The sequence below is a fragment of the Felis catus genome, chromosome E3, assembly GCF_018350175.1.
Source record: "Felis catus isolate Fca126 chromosome E3, F.catus_Fca126_mat1.0, whole genome shotgun sequence".
Lineage (NCBI taxonomy): Eukaryota > Metazoa > Chordata > Mammalia > Carnivora > Felidae > Felis > Felis catus.
Window position 1 is genome coordinate 32,231,555 of NC_058383.1, and position 18,872 is coordinate 32,250,426.

Below are 18,872 nucleotides of genomic sequence, written 5' to 3' on the forward strand. Positions count from 1 at the left end.
CCCGCGTCGGGCTCTGTGCCGACAGCTCAGAGCCTGGAGCCTGTTTCAGATTCTGTGTCTCCCTCTCTCTCTGCCCCTCCCCTGCTCCCGCTCGCTCGCTCTCTCTCTCTCTCTCTCTCTCTCTCTCTCTCTCTCTCTCAAAAACAAATAGACATTTTTTTTAATTTAAAAATAAAGAAGCAACAGGCCACACGCACACGGAGCAATGCAGGTGGAACTTAATAACGTAGTAGAGAGCAAAACAGTCAGAAAGAGAATGAGCTCTGAGAGCCCAAATCCAGAAGTGTAGAGTAACACCCGGGAGAAAAAGCAGCCTAGCCGACCCCTAAGAGCACAAGGATACACCTCGAATGCCTTTGAAGGCAAATCTCAGAACAGGGGAGGTGCTTAAAGGGGACGGAGGGCCCACAACCTTCCCTCCCAAGGGGGGGCGCCACAAAGAATACAGTTCAAAGCGACCCCGGATGGAAGTTTAGACCTTGGCCTCTGGAGAGTCGGACTTGACCATTTCAACCGGGAGGGCAGATACTATGGCGAGCTGCTCAGATCAGCCTCTTGAGGTCGAGGTGCCCACCTACCAGCTGCCGGAGGGCAAGGGGCTCACAGCTCTGGGAATAGCTCCAAGTCACATCCGCTTTCCAAGCGGAGCCCACATCCAAGGACAGGTCCCTGCGGGGTGCAAAGGTCTGGTCCGTGCCTCAGTCTGCAGGAACGCCAAAGGCTATCCCGGCTTCAGCGTGCTGGACCTTCTGTCGAGATTTACAGCAGCCCCAACCTCCCTCTGCCCCATCCTGCCTCTGCCCTCTCCCTTCGGTGCCCACACCTCACATGTCCACAGTAAACCCCCCACATGTGCAAATCTCCATTTCGGAGTCCGCTTCCTTAGGAACCTCACCTGAACCCAGCTCGTTCTGTTCTTCGGCAAGTGGGGGCTGGAAATCACACGGAACCCCACAAAGGACCCCCCAGAGACCGCCTCTGAGAGCTCGGGTAAAAGGCACGTATCTTCTCTGCCTCTCTCCCCAAGGACATTCACCTCATCGTGACTTGGAAAATTTGGGGGATTCAAGTGATACCTTGGCTGGTGCACGTGCCTGTAAATGGCACGGTTACTGGGGGCGAAGGGCCCAGGGGACCCGGGAGGAGAAGGCAGGAGACCCGGCTGCAGCTGGGGGACAAGGGGTGATCAGTGCTCGTCCAGAGCTCAAGTCCCCTTCCGGCTTGGCCGGCCTCTCCTGCCTCCAGGTGGCCTTCCCTCTGTACACCCCAACATTCCTAGCTGCTGCCGTTAATGACCTGGAAAGGAGCCCGACAGGTTTTTCCCAGGAAGACAACCCGAGCCAGGTCCTGGGAAGAGGAGGGGGGCAAGAATCAGCAAAGCCAAGCCCTCAGCTCCAGGCCCGACCCTCAGCTTGACCTAACACGGCACCTAAGCCAGTGCCACACTGAGATGAATCACAGGCCAGCCCTGCCTGCCAGGCTCTGAGCCCCCCGAGATATGCGATTGGCAGGCCTGGCTGCGAATCAAAACTGCCTGGAAAGGACGCTGACCGCACAGCAACCCCGGGCCTGACTCCCAGAGGCTCTGTTGTTTTTTTTTTTTTTTTTCCCCAGGGGTTCTGTGTTTTTCAACGAGCACCCGCTCCGGCCCTCTGACGCGCACCCTTGTCGCGCAGGAATTAAGATAGGCTTTATTTTCAAGGCAGCCTGAACTTCCACTCGCCAAGAAAACCCTGGACCCACGGGGCGCCTGGGTGGCACAGTCGGTTAAGCGTCCGACTTCAGCCAGGTCACGATCTTGCGGTCTGTGAGTTCGAGCCCCGCGTCGGGCTCTGGGCTGATGGCTCGGAGCCTGGAGCCTGCTTCCGATTCTGTGTCTCCCTCTCTCTCTGCCCCTCCCCCATTCATGCTCTGTCTCTCTCTGTCCCAAAAATAAATAAACGTTGAAAAAAAAAAATTAAAAAAAAAAAAAAAAAAAAAAAAAAGAAAACCCTGGACCCTCAGCTTCCGTGACTTTTTTTGAACACTGGGAAGCCGGCGATTCTCCTCCCGGCAGGCGAACCTTCCAGAATCTCCGTTTCTGCCACCTTTCCACTTCTCCCCAGCCGAGAACCCTGGAATCGGTATGAACCCTTCCTCAGTTCTTCCAGTTGTCCTTCCGAGAGCCCCCCGGCCGCCGTCTCCTCGAGGTGGCAGCCCCCAACCCCACAGCCCGGATTGTTGCAACAGCTACCAAGCCTTTGCACTAACCTAGTCTCCCAAACCTCGGGTGTTCATCAGCCAGCTTTACAATTTGTCTGGTCACCTCTGCAAAGCACCTGTTCTATAATTTACCTTTGTATTTTCCTTGAAATAGCCTTTAAAAAAAAAAAAAAACGAACGCATTTATTTTAAAAGAAAACTTTCCCTGGGGTGCCCGGGTGGCTCCGTCGGCAAAGCATCCCAGCTCTTGATTTCGGCTCAGGTCACTGATCTCACGGTTGGTGAGACAGAGACCCAGGTCAGGTTCTGCGCTGACAACGTCCCGCTTGGGATTCCCTCTCTCCCTCCCTCTCTCTCTGCCCCTCGTCCGCTCGCCCGCGTGCGGCGGAATGCACACACGCACACTCTCTTTCTCTCTCTCTCTCTCAACATAAATAACGTTTAAAAAAAAATGAAAGAAAACTTTCCAGAATTGAAGTCAGGAAATCAAACACGTACCGGCACGTGAATGCTCGTCGCGCACTATTCATGATAGACAAAATGTAGGAACAACTCAGATGTCCGTCAACAGACGAATGGATAAAACCAACGTGGTCCATCCAGACATGGGCTATTATGTGGCCATAAAAAGGAATAAAACACTGACGCCTGCTATAACATAGATGAACGTGAAAGAAGCCAGTCACCCGAGGACAAATTTTGTATAATTCCACTCACGGGAGGCACCTGGAGTCGTCGAATTCGTAGAGACAGAACATACAAGGGCGGTTGCCGGAGGAACGGGGAGTCAGTTTGGGGTGATGAGAAGGTTCTGGAGATGGATGGTGGTGATGGTTGTGGAACAGTATGAATACATGTAACGCAGCTGAACTGTAAACTTAAAAGGGGTTACATTGGTAAATTTTATGTTACCATTAAAAAAAAAAGGAAACTTTATCACTACCTCCCATGGTGGGGGGCACAGGGGGGAACTATCCTTGCCACTGAAAAAAAAAACAATGTTATCAAAATAAAGGCAACTGCTCTACTGTTCTGTTGTTCTGTTAACAAGAAACATCAGCAAGCGTGAGTGTTGCCAAAGACAGCTACACACAAAAATGAAGAAGGCTTGAAAAAGCATCAGGAAAGCAACCATCTCCACTCCACGAGAACCAGCGTCAGGTAATACCTCTTTAAGAACGGTCTTTGGACCACCCATCACATATGCCTCCAAGTCTGGAAACCTCCCTTCAGCCCACAACTTCCCCTCAGATCATTCTGTACAATTCCTCCAGAAGCTATAATGGTTACTCCTGGCACAGGCACAGTCTTTGGTGGTTTTTCCAAAGTACTTCTGTGCATGTCAATCACCAAGACCGTGCTCTTTGTTTTTGTTGTTGTTGTTATTGGTGGTGTTTGTTTTTTAACATTTCTTTTTGAGAGAGAGGAAGAGAGAGAGAGCGCGCTCACAAAAGGGAAGGGGAAGGGAGAGAGAGGGAGACACAGAATCTGAAACAGGCTCCAGGCTCTGAGCTGTCAGCCCAGAACCCGAGGCAGGGCTCGAACTCGGGAATGGTGAGATCGTGACCTGAGCCGAAATCGGACGCTTAACCGACTGAGCCACCCAGGCACCCCCAACAGTGCTCTTTGTTCTATCTATCTTACGGATGAACCTCCAAGAGGAAAGTCATTTGTTCAAGGTGACTGATGGCAAATCTGAGAGTCAATTCTAGGAGCTTCCCCTTCCTCTTCAGGTCACTTCCCTGACTGCCCGGGATTGACCCCAGGCCTTGGTGTTGAGTTCTTTTGTTAATTTCCTGACTACTCTTCACAAAATACCAGGTGCTGAGGTCTCAAGAGGTAAAACCGGGTCCCTGCCATCAGACAGACTTTGTTGTATCACCAAGACTCTCTCTGAGTACCCAGGACCTGCCCTGCATTTGTAGAGGCTCCCACTGTAGTCCAGTGCCTGGGCTCTCCACAGTCTTGGGTTCAAATCTTGACTGTACTATGTGGCCTTTGACAAAACCTCCAGGGGAAGTCCCCGTGGTTTTGTAACATGATGACAGTACAGGGTGCAGATCACTCAATGCCTCTCAATGCCTGTATGACCTCTGGACCTCTGACATAGGAGTCACCCAGATAAACAGTTTAGGACAGGCCCAGCCAGTGGAGCCTTGGGGGGTGGGACTTACACACTAAACAGCCTCTCAGGTGATTTCCGTGTGCAGGAAGCCGGAGACCCCTTGGCTCAGTTCTCTCTGAGGATTTTTCCATTGTACATCCTGGGATCTTGAAGACAGGTCCTTGCCTAAGGCAGCCTGGGGTTTGGACGGTGATCCCTTGCTGGGCTCTCCCCCTCTCTCCCCACCGTTCCACCAAGCCTTAGAGCAAGGACCACCCATTTCCTTAAACTTCTGATTGGCCGAGAATATTTCTTTTCTCGGCTGGTGTGGAGGAGGTACTTCACAGAGGGAAGGCGTCTTGCCAAAGTTAGGGACTCCAGGCGGCAAATGCGAGTGGGGTGCTGTGGGGGTGCCGTGGAGCTTTGTGGACCTCTGGGTTCCGACCCCCACCCTGTGTCACCTTGGATGGGGGGAGCGTGGGACTCAGAACACAGCTGTGGGCTTTGAGGGTCCCGGACAGAGCTAGACGTGACAGCTCCAATTCTGGCATTCTGGGGACCCCGGGGACACCCCCCTTTCTGGGGCTCCTTGGTTCCTCCGGTTGGGAGGCGTGGCTCAAGTCCCCAAGGTGAGAATGAGATGCCAACCTTGTTAAAGCAGTCCCGGAACGCTGCACCCCTCACGCGAGATGATCAGAGCGAGGCCAGGGATTGTATCACATTTCCGGACCTAAGAGACTCCATTTTAAAGCCCCGTCCGTGTTCCTTTCTGGCTAAGGAACTCCTGACCGGGGCCACAAGTGGCAAGGGTTTCACAAGCAGTTGCTCGTGGAAATGTTAATAAAGACAACTGGCGTCCGGATCCTGTGGGGGCAGTAAAGTTAACACCTACACAGCACAGTTTCATCCGATGGTACCAACAAAATCATAGGATTCTAATCAGAAACGGCTCAGCTGCTCAACACCAAATCAGCAGAGTTTCCCTCTCTCTCTCTCTCTCTCTCTCTCTCTCTCTCTCTCTCTCTCTCTCTTCTGTTCTTTGCCTCAAGCACATCATAACCCTTCCTTCTTTCCCACAAAACCCCCGGGGCTTTCCCCACATGAGCAAGAACACTTCTCTGTGCTCCCCGAATTGCAATTCTGAGACCTTCAAATAAAGGCCTTTGTTCTTTCTCAGTTTGTGTCCTTTTCTCGGATGACAGAGGTGAGGATTTCTCCAGCGGGCTCGGCTAAAGGTCGGGCTCCCCACAGCCCTTCCCTGCGCAGGGCACTCCACAGGAGGGCCTGGAACCTGGACTCCTGAGTCAGTTCGCTGAGCCGATCCAGCTGGAAAAGTGAGGCTCAGGGAAGGGCAGCCCGGCCCCCGGGGCCCCCGTAGAGGGAAAGCCTTGCGTCCCCCTCAGCGCAGCGCGCATCCCCACGTGCCTCTACGGATTCTAGGACACACAGACAGTGCATGTGGGGCGGGTTTGGTGCCCGTGCCAGGCTCAGCTCTGCGCCCCTCCTGCACCCCAGTCTGTCTGCAGACACTCGGCTCCTGCCGCGCTCCCCGCGCCCCGCCCGCGCTCCCTGCGCCCCCCCCCCCCCCCTGCACTCTGGGTACCGGCACCAAACTCAGCTCCCGTCTGCACTCCCGTCCCTGCCTTCCGGACCACAGATGCTGGAAACAGGACTTTCTGGGCCCCACACTCTGCACGTTCCCTTCTCCCTCCTCCCAGCCTTGCTGTGTGGCCTCAGGAAAGTAGCTGCCACCCTCTGAGCCTCAACTGCCCGGCCGACTTTAGGGGTGCAAGGGGACCCTGGTCACCTACCGCTGCTCCCCGGACTCCCACGGGCTGCCATCGGCCTCGCCCTCCTGCCAGCTCTGGAGCTGCGGCCAGACTGGGGCAGATCGGTTACCCAGCCACCCCACCTCACCCCCTGCAGCCACCCTTTTCTCTTTCACTTTCTCTCTGCAACTCGGGATTTGGGCCAAGCTGGGGAGTAAGCAGGCACCCACGCCTCCCCCTGCTGCACCCACCACGTGCTTTCTCTGAAGCGCCTGGGTTGTATCCCTCCACTCCTGGGCACTCCCAGAGCGTCTATCGCCTCCTGGAAATGGGCAGTCCCCTGCCTGAGGGGAGCGGGCGCCCACTTGCATGAAATCTGCAAGCCCGTCCCTCTTCCCCTCCTTCCCCTCGCTTTTGCACAGGTTCTCTCCAGCTCAGCCCAGCTGTGAAGGTGGCAAGCGACCCTCGCAGGACACAGGGACTCAGACACTTGCTCCCTGAGCCATTCACGCCTGGGAAGCCAAATGCCCTTGAGAGGAAAGAGGAAACTCCTCCTCCGGGAACTTAAAAGGCTGGAAACTGAACCTCAGCACCCCTGCCTCCCCTCACGGACCGGCCTTCCTCGACACACCCCTCATGGACCGGCCTTCCCCATTCCTCCTCCAGAGGTCTTGGACACCAGCTCCACCCACCATGAGACCTTGGGGAGGTCACCTCCTTTCCCAGGCTTGGATTTCCTGTCTGGAATTGAGGGGGGTGAGTCAAGGTGACTTCTGACCTGTCCTTCCCTAGCAAAACACCCAACAAGCTCTATTCAACAGAGCTGGAAAACTTATCAGAGCGTGGGTTCAGAGAAAGCCACACATTTCAGCGGTGTCTGAGGGAGGGAGTCCCGCCCCTCTCAAACACGCAGCAGCGACACCAATACTGTTGGGCTCCTACGATGACATTTAGTTCCTACAGTGTACCAGGCAGTGTGCTAGATAGACCCTGCTACCCTCCACTGTTATACCCCCCGGCCGTCATAGAGTTTTCCCCTTCTCCTATTTTTAAAATTTTTTAAAATTTTTATTTATTTTTGAGAGACAGAGAGCACGAGTGGGGAAGGAGCAGCGAGACAGGGAGACACGGAATCCGAAGCAGGCTCCAGGCTCGGAGCCGTCAGCCCAGAGCCCGACGCGGGGCTCGAACTCACGAACCGCGAGATCATGACCCGAGCCGCAGTCGCCGCTTAACCAGAGCCATCAGGCGCCCCTCCCCTTCTATTTTAACAGCCCAGGGAAACAGTCCCGGAGAAGGTTGGTGACATGTTCTGAGTCACATCGCACCCAGCCAGCGATGCAGCTGGGATTCACACATGCCGTGCTGACTTCAGAGCTGGTGCTAGATATCTCTGCTTTGGGGTCTCCCTCCCGCTCTTTCTCATCCCCCACGTCTTCCCCCAAACACAGTCTGGAAACTGGGGAGAGGGTAACATCTGCCCAGGCGCCTGGCTATTGCCAGTCCCCTGGCTTCGGTTTCCTGGCTTCCCCGAGGGATGGGGTGCGGTCTGGCAGGGATCCTGTCCTTCAAGAGCACCCCTCAGCGTTTACCTAGTAGAGCGAGGACCTTGTGGTTGGCTGAGCCAGGCCTTCGATGCTGAGAGCTAACAACACGCCTCCCAAATACTGGCCCTTGAGAACCACTTCAGCCTGATAAAGCACTCTCACGTGCCAGGCACCTGGGCCGATCTGAATGTCCCTCAAGTGGGAGGAAATAGCCAACTGCCTCGCTTTTTCCAACAGCCCCGACGGGACCAGGGCCCCTCTTTCCGCCCCCATCCCCCAGTTCCGAGATGGCCTCACCCTAAATCGAGAAGCATTCTCCGCCCCAACTTCCTTCACCAGCCTTTTTACCTTGGGGCTCTGGCAGGTAGGACCCCGCAGGGTGTGGAGCGAGGCAACGCATGGTCTGGGCAACGCAGTGAGGCAGCCTCTCTCTCCCGGAGTCTGGCAGCCCTGCCTGGTGCCCTCAGCCTGCCCAGGGATGCCTCTGAATGCCCAGGTCAGGGGCAGACGGCTTCATCTCGAGTTTATCCCCCCCCCACACACACCTCCCAGACCGCCAAACCTAAGTCAGCATGCAAAGGAAGCCAGCAAGGGACCCACAGAAAACTCTGCCCCTATGAAACGGCATCCAGCTGTCAGATTTCTCAGGCTGAAAACTCTCTAATTTGCCCACACTCCCTTAAGCCCTCCCCTAGCCTCTGATGTTAATTTCAGTTCCTTGTTGTGGACCAAATGGGGTAATGGGGTGAGTGTAGGAGGTTGAGAGTTGTCTCTTGCAGGGGTGGGAGGGGGTGGGAACCTTTGACCCAATGACGGTCTGAAATTATGGTGACCATGGTGGAGCACTGGTGACAGTTCTGCCATCCTCTCCAAGATGAGGCGGGGATCTGAGCCCCACAAATGCCTCGAGACAAGCTGAGGGGGGGGCACCCCCGGGGGGCCCACCCCCCAGGGGTCCGGCAGACTTCCCAGATTCCACTTTCCTCTACCACCCCGCCCCCACACCAAATCGCCCTGAATTTCCTGGGAGATGGTGAGTGGTCCACTCATTATTTTTATTCCAAGACATATTACACATAAAAGGATGCTACCCCAAATGTGCTCTGTTTACAAGCCAGACGGTTTGGGGTGACACATAGATGTGGTAATAAATAGCGCTGACTCCCCCCCCCCCCCCGCACACACCCCCTCCCACCGAGAAAGTTAGTGTCCTTGCAAGCTTCTCCCCATGCTCCTGATGGCATCCAGGAGAAGGTCTCCATCTGGGGCTATTAGGTCCTTAACACCTCTTCAAATGCATGAAATCCTTGTTTCACAGAGCGCAGCCCCCAGCCTCAAGCCTTCAGGAAGAGATAGCATCTGGCCAGACTTGTGTAAACGCTGCTGTGCCTTCCTGTCCCGTAGTTACCTTCTAAGGGTGGCCTTTCTTTTCCTTTCTGGTGGACGTAAGCCTTCCTTGGAAAACGTGGTTGGATTAAAAAGAAAAGGCGTGGGCTTTGAAAAAACACCTGTCAAGCAAAGAGCAGCATGGAGGGTGTGCAGGAATCACCAGGGTGGTGCTGAAGCGAAGGAAGTTTGGGCAGCCATGAAAAACATCCCCTGTGTTTTTACTGAAAGAGCACTGCTTTGGGAGTCCCAGGAGCGGGCGTCAAGCCCCTGCTGTTATTAGCAGGGGTGTGACCTTGGACCCCTGATTTCCCTTGTGTGGGCCTCCGTTGCCCCCATATGACATCAAGATAATAATGTCTTTGTTGGGTGATTATTTTCAGTCACTGCTTTCAGAAGTCCCTGGGAGGAAGTAGGCAGACAAGCGGGAAATGCTAATAGTCAATTTGAAACAGGGTCTTGCCTTGTTAGGCTAATAAAACAGACGTGACAGATATTACAAATCTCCAGCAGTCTCATCTTCCCATGACCTGATGCCAAGGGAGAGGTACCCCTGGGCATTCGGTCGTCTCGAGGCCACTTATGGGAGTCCTGTCCTGCCCTCGGAAGCAGCCAGTTCTGACAGCCGTGGCCAAGGCAGTTCTGAATCGGTTTCGTGCCCGGGCCGAGCTCGCAAGGAGAGTCCCGTCAGGCCGGAGGTGCGCCTGCGTGGATGCCTTCATCTGTCACCTGGTCTGATCTCAATTCTGCTACCTGGTCTTTCCATGTCCTCCCTGCCGCCCTCCAGGCCCACTCTCGAGACCCGAATCTGGCCATGCCTGTGTCGACACAGGTCTCTGAGCCAGGTGGTGATATGTGCCAGCCTGCACGATTGGCTGGTGCCACAGGCTGTGGATGAGCACAAGGAGGGCCTCAGCCATCGACACCAGGGAGGAGCCATTATAGTGCCCGCCCAGCCAGGAGCCCTTGGGCCCTGGATGTGGGCAGGGGCAGGCTGCCATTGTACCACTGAGGGCACCACTGCTCTAGCAAGGTCCCAGCCAGGACTGAACTCTTGCCTTCCTTTGAGCCATCCTTCAAGGCCTGAGTTTCTGCCCTCATCACCCATCCAGCTAACAAAGATCTTATACTTTATAAGCAACCTTGTGGCCACGTTTTTGGCAAAGCATCTTCCTATTTCATCACTATAGATTTGGTTGCCTCCAATAAGGTCGGAGTGTTTTATTTTCCAACTTCAAAGTCACACAACCCCGGGGCGCCTGGGTGGTTCCGTCCGTTGAGCATCCGACTTCGGCTCAGGTCACGATCTCACGGTTCATGGGTTCGAGCCCCACGTCAGGCTCTGTGCTGACAGCTCAGAGCCTGGAGCCTGCTTCGGATTCTGTGTCTCCGTCTCTCTCTGCCCCTCCCCTGCTCTCTCTCTCTCTCTCTCTCTCTCTCTCTCTCTCTCTCTGTGTCAAAAATAAACAAACATTAAAAAAAAATTTTTTTTAAAGTCACACCATCCCAAGATTGTTTGAATGAAGGAATGGAGTTTGAATTTGAACGATCCAGGCAGGTTCAAGTTCCAAACGGTGACGGGCCCCCTCTCCTAGGTTGTAAGTGCCTTTTATGCTTTTTGGGTGACCACCATAATCTCTAGCAGGTGCAAAAACAGTGATTAAGGAAGAAGAAAGGAAGGATGGAAGGAAGCAGGGAAAAGAGGTCAATAGAAACGCAGGTGAATAAATATGACTAAACTGATAGGTATCCAAATTGGACGGGTAGGAAAGTGCATGAGAACGCAGGCCCGTTCGTGGGTAAATATACAAGTCGTTGATGGGCAGGCAGGTGAGTAAGTTAATACATGAAAATATAAAAGAACAGATAAATTGACAAGTGCATAGAAGTGGGTTCTAGATCTCAGTTGCTGGATTGGGAAGCCGATATTGGTAGGTGGTTCTGTGGACCAGGTAAGTTGGAGGACAGGCGGGTAGGTGGGTGGGCAGGTGGCCGGAGAGATGAATAGAGACTAGGTAAGGACGCAGGTAAGCTGCCTAAGGTAACAGAGAACAGAAACCGCCCCTGGTTGGGTCAGGCGCTAGGCTTAGAGCCAAGCAGGGTATGGAACAGGCCAAAGGTCAGCCTGGGAAAACCCATGGGGAAGTGTCAGCTTCCCGACTCCTGGGGATAAAGGTGAAGCGCATCTACGTGGCTGTGGAGCCGCCCCCCCCCCCCACGAAAGGAGAGCAGCGGTTCTTGCCAACACGTCTCCTCCCAGGGGGCCCGGGAAGCCCCCCCGGATCAGAGCAGAAGCGGGTCTGGAAAGGAAAGGAAAGAGGAGGGCGGGAGGGCACGGCGCCCCTCCTCTCTGAGGTCTGGGTGCTGGTGGCTGTCGCATGCTGAGGGCCAAATGGGGAAGGAAGCTGGAGAGAAATCTGGCAGCCTGAGGCATGTCCCTCCCTTTCCAATAAATCACACAATATCCTAGAGGGAGACTTGGTTCCTCGGTTCCTAGAACAGAGTCCCGGTGCGCAAAAATAGCGCCTTGTGAAAACAGAGAACTCCAAGCAAAAGAACGCCAAAGGCAATAATCAAAGATAAAACCGGGGGCTGGGACTTTCCTCCAGCCTCGAGACGCTTGCCCAAAGGCACTGCTGTGCCCACACTCCATTCACAAACCCCGGGGTGGCTGTCACCCTGATGCAGCCCTCGGGGCTGTCGCTCCCCAAACACCACTGAGGCTGGTGAGTCGGAGTCTGCCCTCTTCTTGCGGGAAATGCATGTGCCCCAGGTTCGCTAAGGTCCCTGAACCCTTAGGGCACCACCCTGGGTACTGTTATCGCCTCCGTTTTACAACTGCTGGAAACTGAGGCCCAGCGGGGTTCCAGAAAGCGCTCACAGCCCTACCCCCTTGGAATTAGGGAGCCATGACCAGGCTGAGGGAGGAGACCATGCGATTAGCCATGTGTCAGCCCAACGGTGGGGGCACAGTGATGCATTTCTCAGATATACACAGCCCGCAAGCACTCAGCGTGGGATAGGTGTCCAGATGTTCTGTGCCCCCCCCCCAGTGAGACTAAACACAACTGTTTTCTCTGCACCTCAAACTCCTGGGTTATTCTTCCCTGTGCCAACCTTCCCGCTGCCTCCCCACTAGACTTAGCTGTCTAATGCCAAGCACTGCCTTGGATAGTCTCAGCTCCTGCCTCATTTAACCCTCACTACAGTCCTGGGAGCTTTATATCCTCACTCCCATTTTCAAGATGAAGAAACCGAGGGTCAGCGTGCTCCAGTCATGGTCACGTGCTTTGTAAGGGACAGAGCGTGGCCACAGACCCGGAGCTGCCCAGTGTCCGGCCTGGTCTTTCTCCATCACTGCCGTCCTCACTCTCCCTTCTCTGTCCTTGGATTGCCTTCCACGTGTCGTCACCCACTGTCACCAGAGAATGCCTGAGCGTTTGCTCGGATTCCCCGGGGAAGCTGCTTTGTTCCGTCGGGACAAGGACCTTGGCGCCCAGGCCTCCCCCGAGCTTGCCTGGGGTTGGACGCACCTGTGCAGCTTCGTGTCGCACAGAGTCAACCCCCCACGGTCGCGTCCCCAGAGGTAGGCTTTCTGCACGATTGCAGTCGCTGAAGATGTCTTTTGAATCATGCGCCTGATTTCCATCTGCAGTGGGCCAACCTGTCTGGGTAGATTTACGGTACCCCTTGGGGTTGTTTTGAAGAGGCAACCAAGCAGAAAGTACAGGGTAGGTCTGGACTTGTGAGATCCAACAGTCCCCTCCCCGGGCCATGAGCTGAGCAAATCTCTTAACCTCTCTGTGCCTCAGTTAACCCATCTGTGAAGTGAGAATAACGATACTATGTGAACCATCCGCCCTTCGGCCGCCCATCTACCTGCTCCCTCTTCCACCCACCCATCCAACCATCCCTCCACGCATCCATTCACCCACCCAACAGTCAACAAATATACATTGCACACCTGCCCAGTGCCAGACATTTGGGACGCGATGGGATCAAAGTACAGATCCCTGCCCACGTGGAGCTAATCTTCCAGAGGGAAGGTCAGACAACAAACAACAAACGTAATACAAAAGTAAAACATAGGGAGGGCGAAAATGCCAGTCTACGGAGGGGGCTGAGAGTGTGGATGGGGACCTGAGATTCTAAATGGGATGCTCAGGGTAGGCCTCACTGAGAAGGTGAAATCTGGGTAAAGAGCAGAGGAGGCGGGCCAAGAGGCTTTCTGGAGAAGAGGGTTCCAGGTAGTGGGACCAGCACGTGCCAAGGTCCTGTGGTCGAGAGCACGCCAGTCTCGTCCCAGGGACACCGGGGGTGCCAGCATGGCTGGGGGACAGAGCACAGGTACGGGACGAGAGCAGAGCAGTGACGAAAACCAGACGGTGACGGGCTTTGCGGGCCACGGTCCAGATTTAGATTTTCCTCTGAATGACGGGGAGCCAGTGCAGGCTTTAGCGCAGTGGAGGGTGAAGATCGTTAAGGGTTGTGGAGAGAGTGACAAAACCTTCACACGACGGTTTCCTTTTCTGAACCCCCCACTGAAACCAAAGTCAGGGCCTTTCTTTACAAAGCACACGGTTTTCTTTCCTCTTCTCCTTCCTCCCCCTGGAAGGCTGGCTCCCTCCCGGCTTGCCCCACACCCGCGCATCTGCCCGCAGTCCTGGGCGCCCCTGGGAGCCCTGGAGGGGAGCTGTCCTGGAGGACACAAGGAAAGAGCAGCGGAAGGAGGCCCCTCCTCTGTCTCCCAGCCCCCTAAAGGACACATCACCCCGGGCCTAGTTCCCTTTCTAGAGTCACATGGGATCCGAAATAAAAATATTACATCCCCGGGGAGGAAACAGAGTTAAATAACAGGAACCAGCACACAGAGGAGGGAGGGGCAGTCCCCACCTAAAGCAGCACGCAGTTTACAGGTAGAGGGGATGGCCTTGACCCCCCCGCCCCGCCCCGCCCACCCCCGCCCCCCGGGGTGGCTACTGCACCCCCATCCAGACCATGCAGGCAGCTTGCAAATCCCCGTGAAGAAATCAGGGAGATCGTTGGGGGGGGTGAGGGGGGGGAGACAGGGAGAATAAGAGACGTATTCAACAAACCAACAGAAACCACCTGGCGAGAACGTAACCACCAGGAAAACCAACCCCATGTAAACTTGGGTCTCGGCCAAAGGGCTGGAGAAAGAAACACACACCGCCCTGGTGGCTGGACCATCATTGAAACTGAAATTTAGAATTTAAAAATTGCCCCTCAAAGCCGGAAGGGGGACAGAGCTGGTCTGCTTTCCGTCCAGCCTCTCGCACTTGCCACCTGAGGACCCGGGTTGGTGTCCCCCCTGGGGGTGGGGTCTGTTCTCTGCGGCAGGCGATCGCTACCAGTGGTGTGCCTGGCACGCTGGTAAGTACTCGATCGCCGTGGATCGTTGTTATCCTCTCCCATTTTCAAGTTCCCCCGAAGCCACAGAGGGACCAAGCGTGACCGGAATTTGTCACTCCGAGTCAGAAAATCGGAAAAGCACGTATTTGGGTAAAGCAGGAGAGAATACACACGCGCCTGGAGGAGGAACTTTGTTTGCTGCAAAGCCAGAACCTCTTGCAAACAGGAGAGGAAGGCGTAAAATGTTCCAGGAGCCAGAGGTGGGGGTGGAAACGGCGACGTGGTGGAGGCTTGTCTTTCTGATTTGAGATGGAGTCAAGTGTCGTCAATACTCTGAAAGTAAGACACTCTTCCTCTCTTCTCTCTGATCTGGTTCCTTTTTATTTTTTATTTTTTAATTTTTTTAAATCTTGATTGAGTTTTGAGAGAGAGAGTGAGCTAGTGAGTGGGGGAGGGGCAGAGAGAGAGGGAGACACAGAATCCGAAGCAGTCTCCAGGCTCCAAGCTGTCAGCACAGAGCCCGACGTGGGGCTCGAACTCATGAGCCGAGAGATCGTGACCTGAGCCGAAGTCGGACGCTCAACCGACTGAGCCACCCAAGCGCCCTGATCTGGTTCCTCTTGGGTCTCTGTCTCCCTCTTTCTCTCTCTCTCTTCCCCCCACCTTGTCCCTCTTTGTCCCCCTCCTTCCTTCTGTCCCTTCCTTCCTCCTCTCTGTCTCTCTGTCTTTCTATTCTGTCTCTCCCTTCCTTTCTCTTTCCCTCTGTCTTTTGATTTGTGTCTCTTGCTGACAGAGATGCGCACACACACGGCATCCTCTGCTCTCCGGCGTCGTGGCCCCTCCTCTCTCTGGCGCCTCATTTCTCCATGTTGGAACCGCACTGAGCGCCCGTATCCGCCTTCCCCACTGGACCGTGAGCCCCTTGCAGGCGGGAGCCGATCCGTGCCCCCAGCCCCAGTGCCCAGCGCAGTGCCTGACCCCTCAGGGTCGCTCGGAGAGAAAATCGAGCAGGCATTTGATTGCACGCCTCCAGGATGGGCTTCTCTTAAGCAGGGAGGCAAGCACACCAGATGCGCCCCCCACACCAGCATCCCAGACGGAGCTCCCCGGGCACTGGCCGCCTCCCGCCAGCTCACCCAGGGGCCCCGGCTCCTGTGAGGGTCAGCCTTCCCATCCGGGGACAGGGATGCTCACAATGACTTCCTCCCAGAGAGGAGGGAAGATCCTTGCTCCACCTAGAGCCGAGCGGAGAGGATGCCGACTTACCGGCACGGTCCTTGTCGTCGGGGTCCCTCTCGGCCAGCGGGGCCTGCCACGTACCCCATGCCCACCTCAAGAGGGCCAAGCCTGGGTCTCCTTTCTCCAGCAGGGTCAAGGAGATCTTCCTGGCCAGGGCCTCGCCGTCAGGCTCGCGGAGCAGAGCGCAGTGGTACTCCCTGGAGAGGAGCTCCCTCTCCAACATGCTGTCCAGGAGGGCCCGGGCCTGGCTCGGCAGATGGCCGGCCAGCAGCATCCGGACCCGAGGCAGGATGGTCTGGAAGTGGTTCATGGCAGTGCTCGGAGGCAGGCCAGCTGCCTGGGCCAAAGCCTGGGATCTCTGCTCACCCGGCCCACGGCATCCAAAACATGAAGTGAAAACCAGGAGGAGGGAACCTCCGCAGTCAGTTGCCGTCTATCCCCGCTTAGGAAGGTTTCCTCATTTGCGTTGTAGGCTAGGGTGCCTTGTGTCTGGCTGGAAATGGTTCCGACCCCGCAGATATTGCTGGTACCGCCCACATGCCTGCGGCAGAGAAGCCCGCAGCCTCGGGTTCCGCCGGATCCAGCCTGGGATTTACGAAACGGAAGGGGTCTTGTACAGGGCTAGTCCTTCTGAGATGCTTTATCCTAACAAGAAGGCTGCTGGGGCAGACGGCTCAAGACAATTGGCTTTGGAGCCGACCTGCCAGGGCTCACACCCCACACCTGTTTGCTGATCGTGTGAACTCGACCGTGGCGTTGCTGTTCCGGCCTCCATTCCTCCGCCGGAGAAGGTTGGATGTCAGAAATGGTACATAACCTCACTGAGTTAGGTGGGGTGTCAGTAACCGTGCTGACCTGGAGTTGCTGGGAGAATTGAATGAGATAATGTCTGGAGAGCACCTAACACACTATCTACACCGTAATCATAGTTCAATAAATATGAGCCATTATTATTATTATTATTATTATTATTATTATTGCCTTTGTTATTATCGATGAATAGCACATCCGACTCTGTCGTATGTAATCCAATCTCAAGTTGCCTTGAGGATTAAAAGAAGTAATGCACTGAAAGGGCTTACTTAGCCTTGGACCTCGTAGGCATTTAGTGAACATTGGCTATATAAGAATATCATCCCTGGGGTACCTGGGTGGCTCAGTCCTTTAAGCAACCGGTTAAGCTTCCGACTCTTGGTTTTGGCTCAGGTCATGATCTCATGGTTTGTGAGTTCGAGCCCCGCATCGGGTCCTGAGCTGAAAGCACAGAGCCTCCTTGGGATTCTGTGTCTTCCTGTCTCTCTGCCCCTCCCCTGCTTGTACTTTCTCTCTCTCTCTCTCTCTCGCTCTCGCTCTCGCTCTCTCTCAAAATAAATAAATAAACTTAAAAAAAAAAAAAAGAATATCATCCCTGATTTACTAATGCACAAAACAGAGGTGTTGTGTAGGGGACAGTCTGTTTTAGGATTCTATTCAAAAAATTCCCACCCAATTTTCTTTTCTTTTCTTTTTTTTATTTAAAAAAAATTTTTTAATGTTTATTTGTTTTTGAGAGAGACAGAGACAGAGCATGAGTGGGGGAGGGGCAGAGAGAGAGGGAGACAGAGAATCCGAAGCAGGCTCCAGGCTCTGAGCTATCAGCACAGAGCCTGACAGGGGGCTCGAACCCACGAGCTGTGAGATCATGACTCGAGCTGAAGTCGGACGCTTAACCGACTGAGCCACCCAGGCATCCAGCCCAATTTTCTTTTTACAAAACTCATAGCTCGTTGCTCTCCCTGACCATTTTGAAACACACCTGTGACCCCATTTCCCATCCTGGCCTCAGCTTTACCATCTCTCAAGTGGGACCATTTTTGTTGTTCATTTAAGTGGGACAAGTAAGGATTTCGACCTCCGGCTTGCCTGCCTTGCTCCTCTCTGACCCACCCTACCATGGAGGAGAACTAACAATTCTAGAGACAACAAAACCAAAAAAAACAGCTACCTCAAGGCACGGGAGTGTGACCAGAGTGGCCAGATGTTGGAAGGGATTCAACACACAGAAGACCAGAGTGTTACTGGCGAATTCTCAGCTCGTGGGTTTAGCCTGAAGGCAGGTCTCCATCAATACTGTGAGGGGCAACTAAAACTCTGTTTTAAAAAAATGCAAAGTATTAATGCCTTACATAACCAGAGGACAGAATTTAGGGTAACAGTAGCTGCTGGAAAGTGGGAGTCGAAATTTCAGACAAGAGAGAGACAGGGGAGTTGCCCCAAATTCTGTGGCTGAATGGCCCAAACATCTAGCTGACTTCGCAGCCATGTACACATTCACCATCAGACTCCAAACAGCTCAGCTAAGTCTGCAGGAACTGAAGCGAGAGTTGAGTTGTAACCTACTACAAGGGTGGGGAGGGGGTAGGAGACTTTGCATTTGATTCCAGCCTGTTAAAACAACAACAGCAACAACAAATTAACCCTGTTTGGATTATAACAATCCAGAGTGTTTACAACATATGATGTGCAAGATATATCCAAAGTTACTTGACTATAAAGAAACAGGAAAAAGGCTTCCATTCTCAAGAGAAACAGACAATCACTGGACACTGACCTCGAGGTGACCCAGATGTTGAAACTGGCAGACAAAGGTTTTGAAAGCAGCGACTGTGACCATGAATGTAAAAGACATAGGGGCGCCTGGGTGGCTCAGTCGGTTGAGCATCCGATGTCGGTTCAGGTCATGATCTCGCAGTCTGCGAGTTCGAGCCCCGTGTCGGACTCTGTGCTGACAGCTCGGAGCCCGGAGCCTGCTTCGGATTCTGTGTCCGTCTCTCTCTGCTCCTCCCCAGCTTGCACTCTGTCTCTCTCTCAAAAGTAAACACTAGAAAACATTAAAAAAAAAAAAAAAGACATAAAGAAGGGCACCTGGCTGGCTCTGTTGGTGGAGCGTGTGACTCTTGATCCTGGGGTCATGAGTTCAAGCCCCATGTAGGGGGTAGAGATTACTTAAAAAAATAAAATTAAAAAAAAAACATTTCAAGAAAAAAAGAAAGAAAGAAAGAAAGATAAGAGAAAGTAAAATATAGAACATTTTAAGTCGCTGGATGGGATTAACAGCAAAACGGGGAATGACAGAAGAAACAAACTTTGAGATGGAGTGAGAGAAAGTATTTGATCTGAAAAACAGAGAAAAGATTGGGAAAAAGTGAGCTTCGAGAATCTGTAGGATTATATCAATAGCCCCAACTTCTGCATATTTGGAACCACAGAAGG

At 53.9% G+C, this 18,872-nt stretch overlaps 1 protein-coding gene across 16 annotated transcripts in view; it reads right to left on the reverse strand.

The window, feature by feature from the left end:
* The window catches only part of CIITA (class II major histocompatibility complex transactivator), a 46,417-nt gene extending 30,209 nt beyond the window's left edge, over nucleotides 1-16,208 (reverse strand). For 2 of the 16 annotated variants that reach the window (XM_011290573.4, XM_045047497.1), the window contains exon 1: nucleotides 7,971-8,227. In XM_011290573.4, coding sequence (XP_011288875.2) covers nucleotides 7,971-8,022 — 52 coding nt within the window. In that variant the 5' untranslated portion in view covers nucleotides 8,023-8,227. Of the gene's footprint in view, nucleotides 1-2,919; nucleotides 3,080-4,954; nucleotides 5,037-6,117; nucleotides 7,084-7,919; nucleotides 8,229-15,647 lie in introns of those variants that run through there. The other 14 variants (XM_045047500.1, XM_045047499.1, XM_045047498.1 and 11 more) reach the window with 14 other exon arrangements.
* Nucleotides 16,209-18,872: the final 2,664 nt, after the last annotated feature.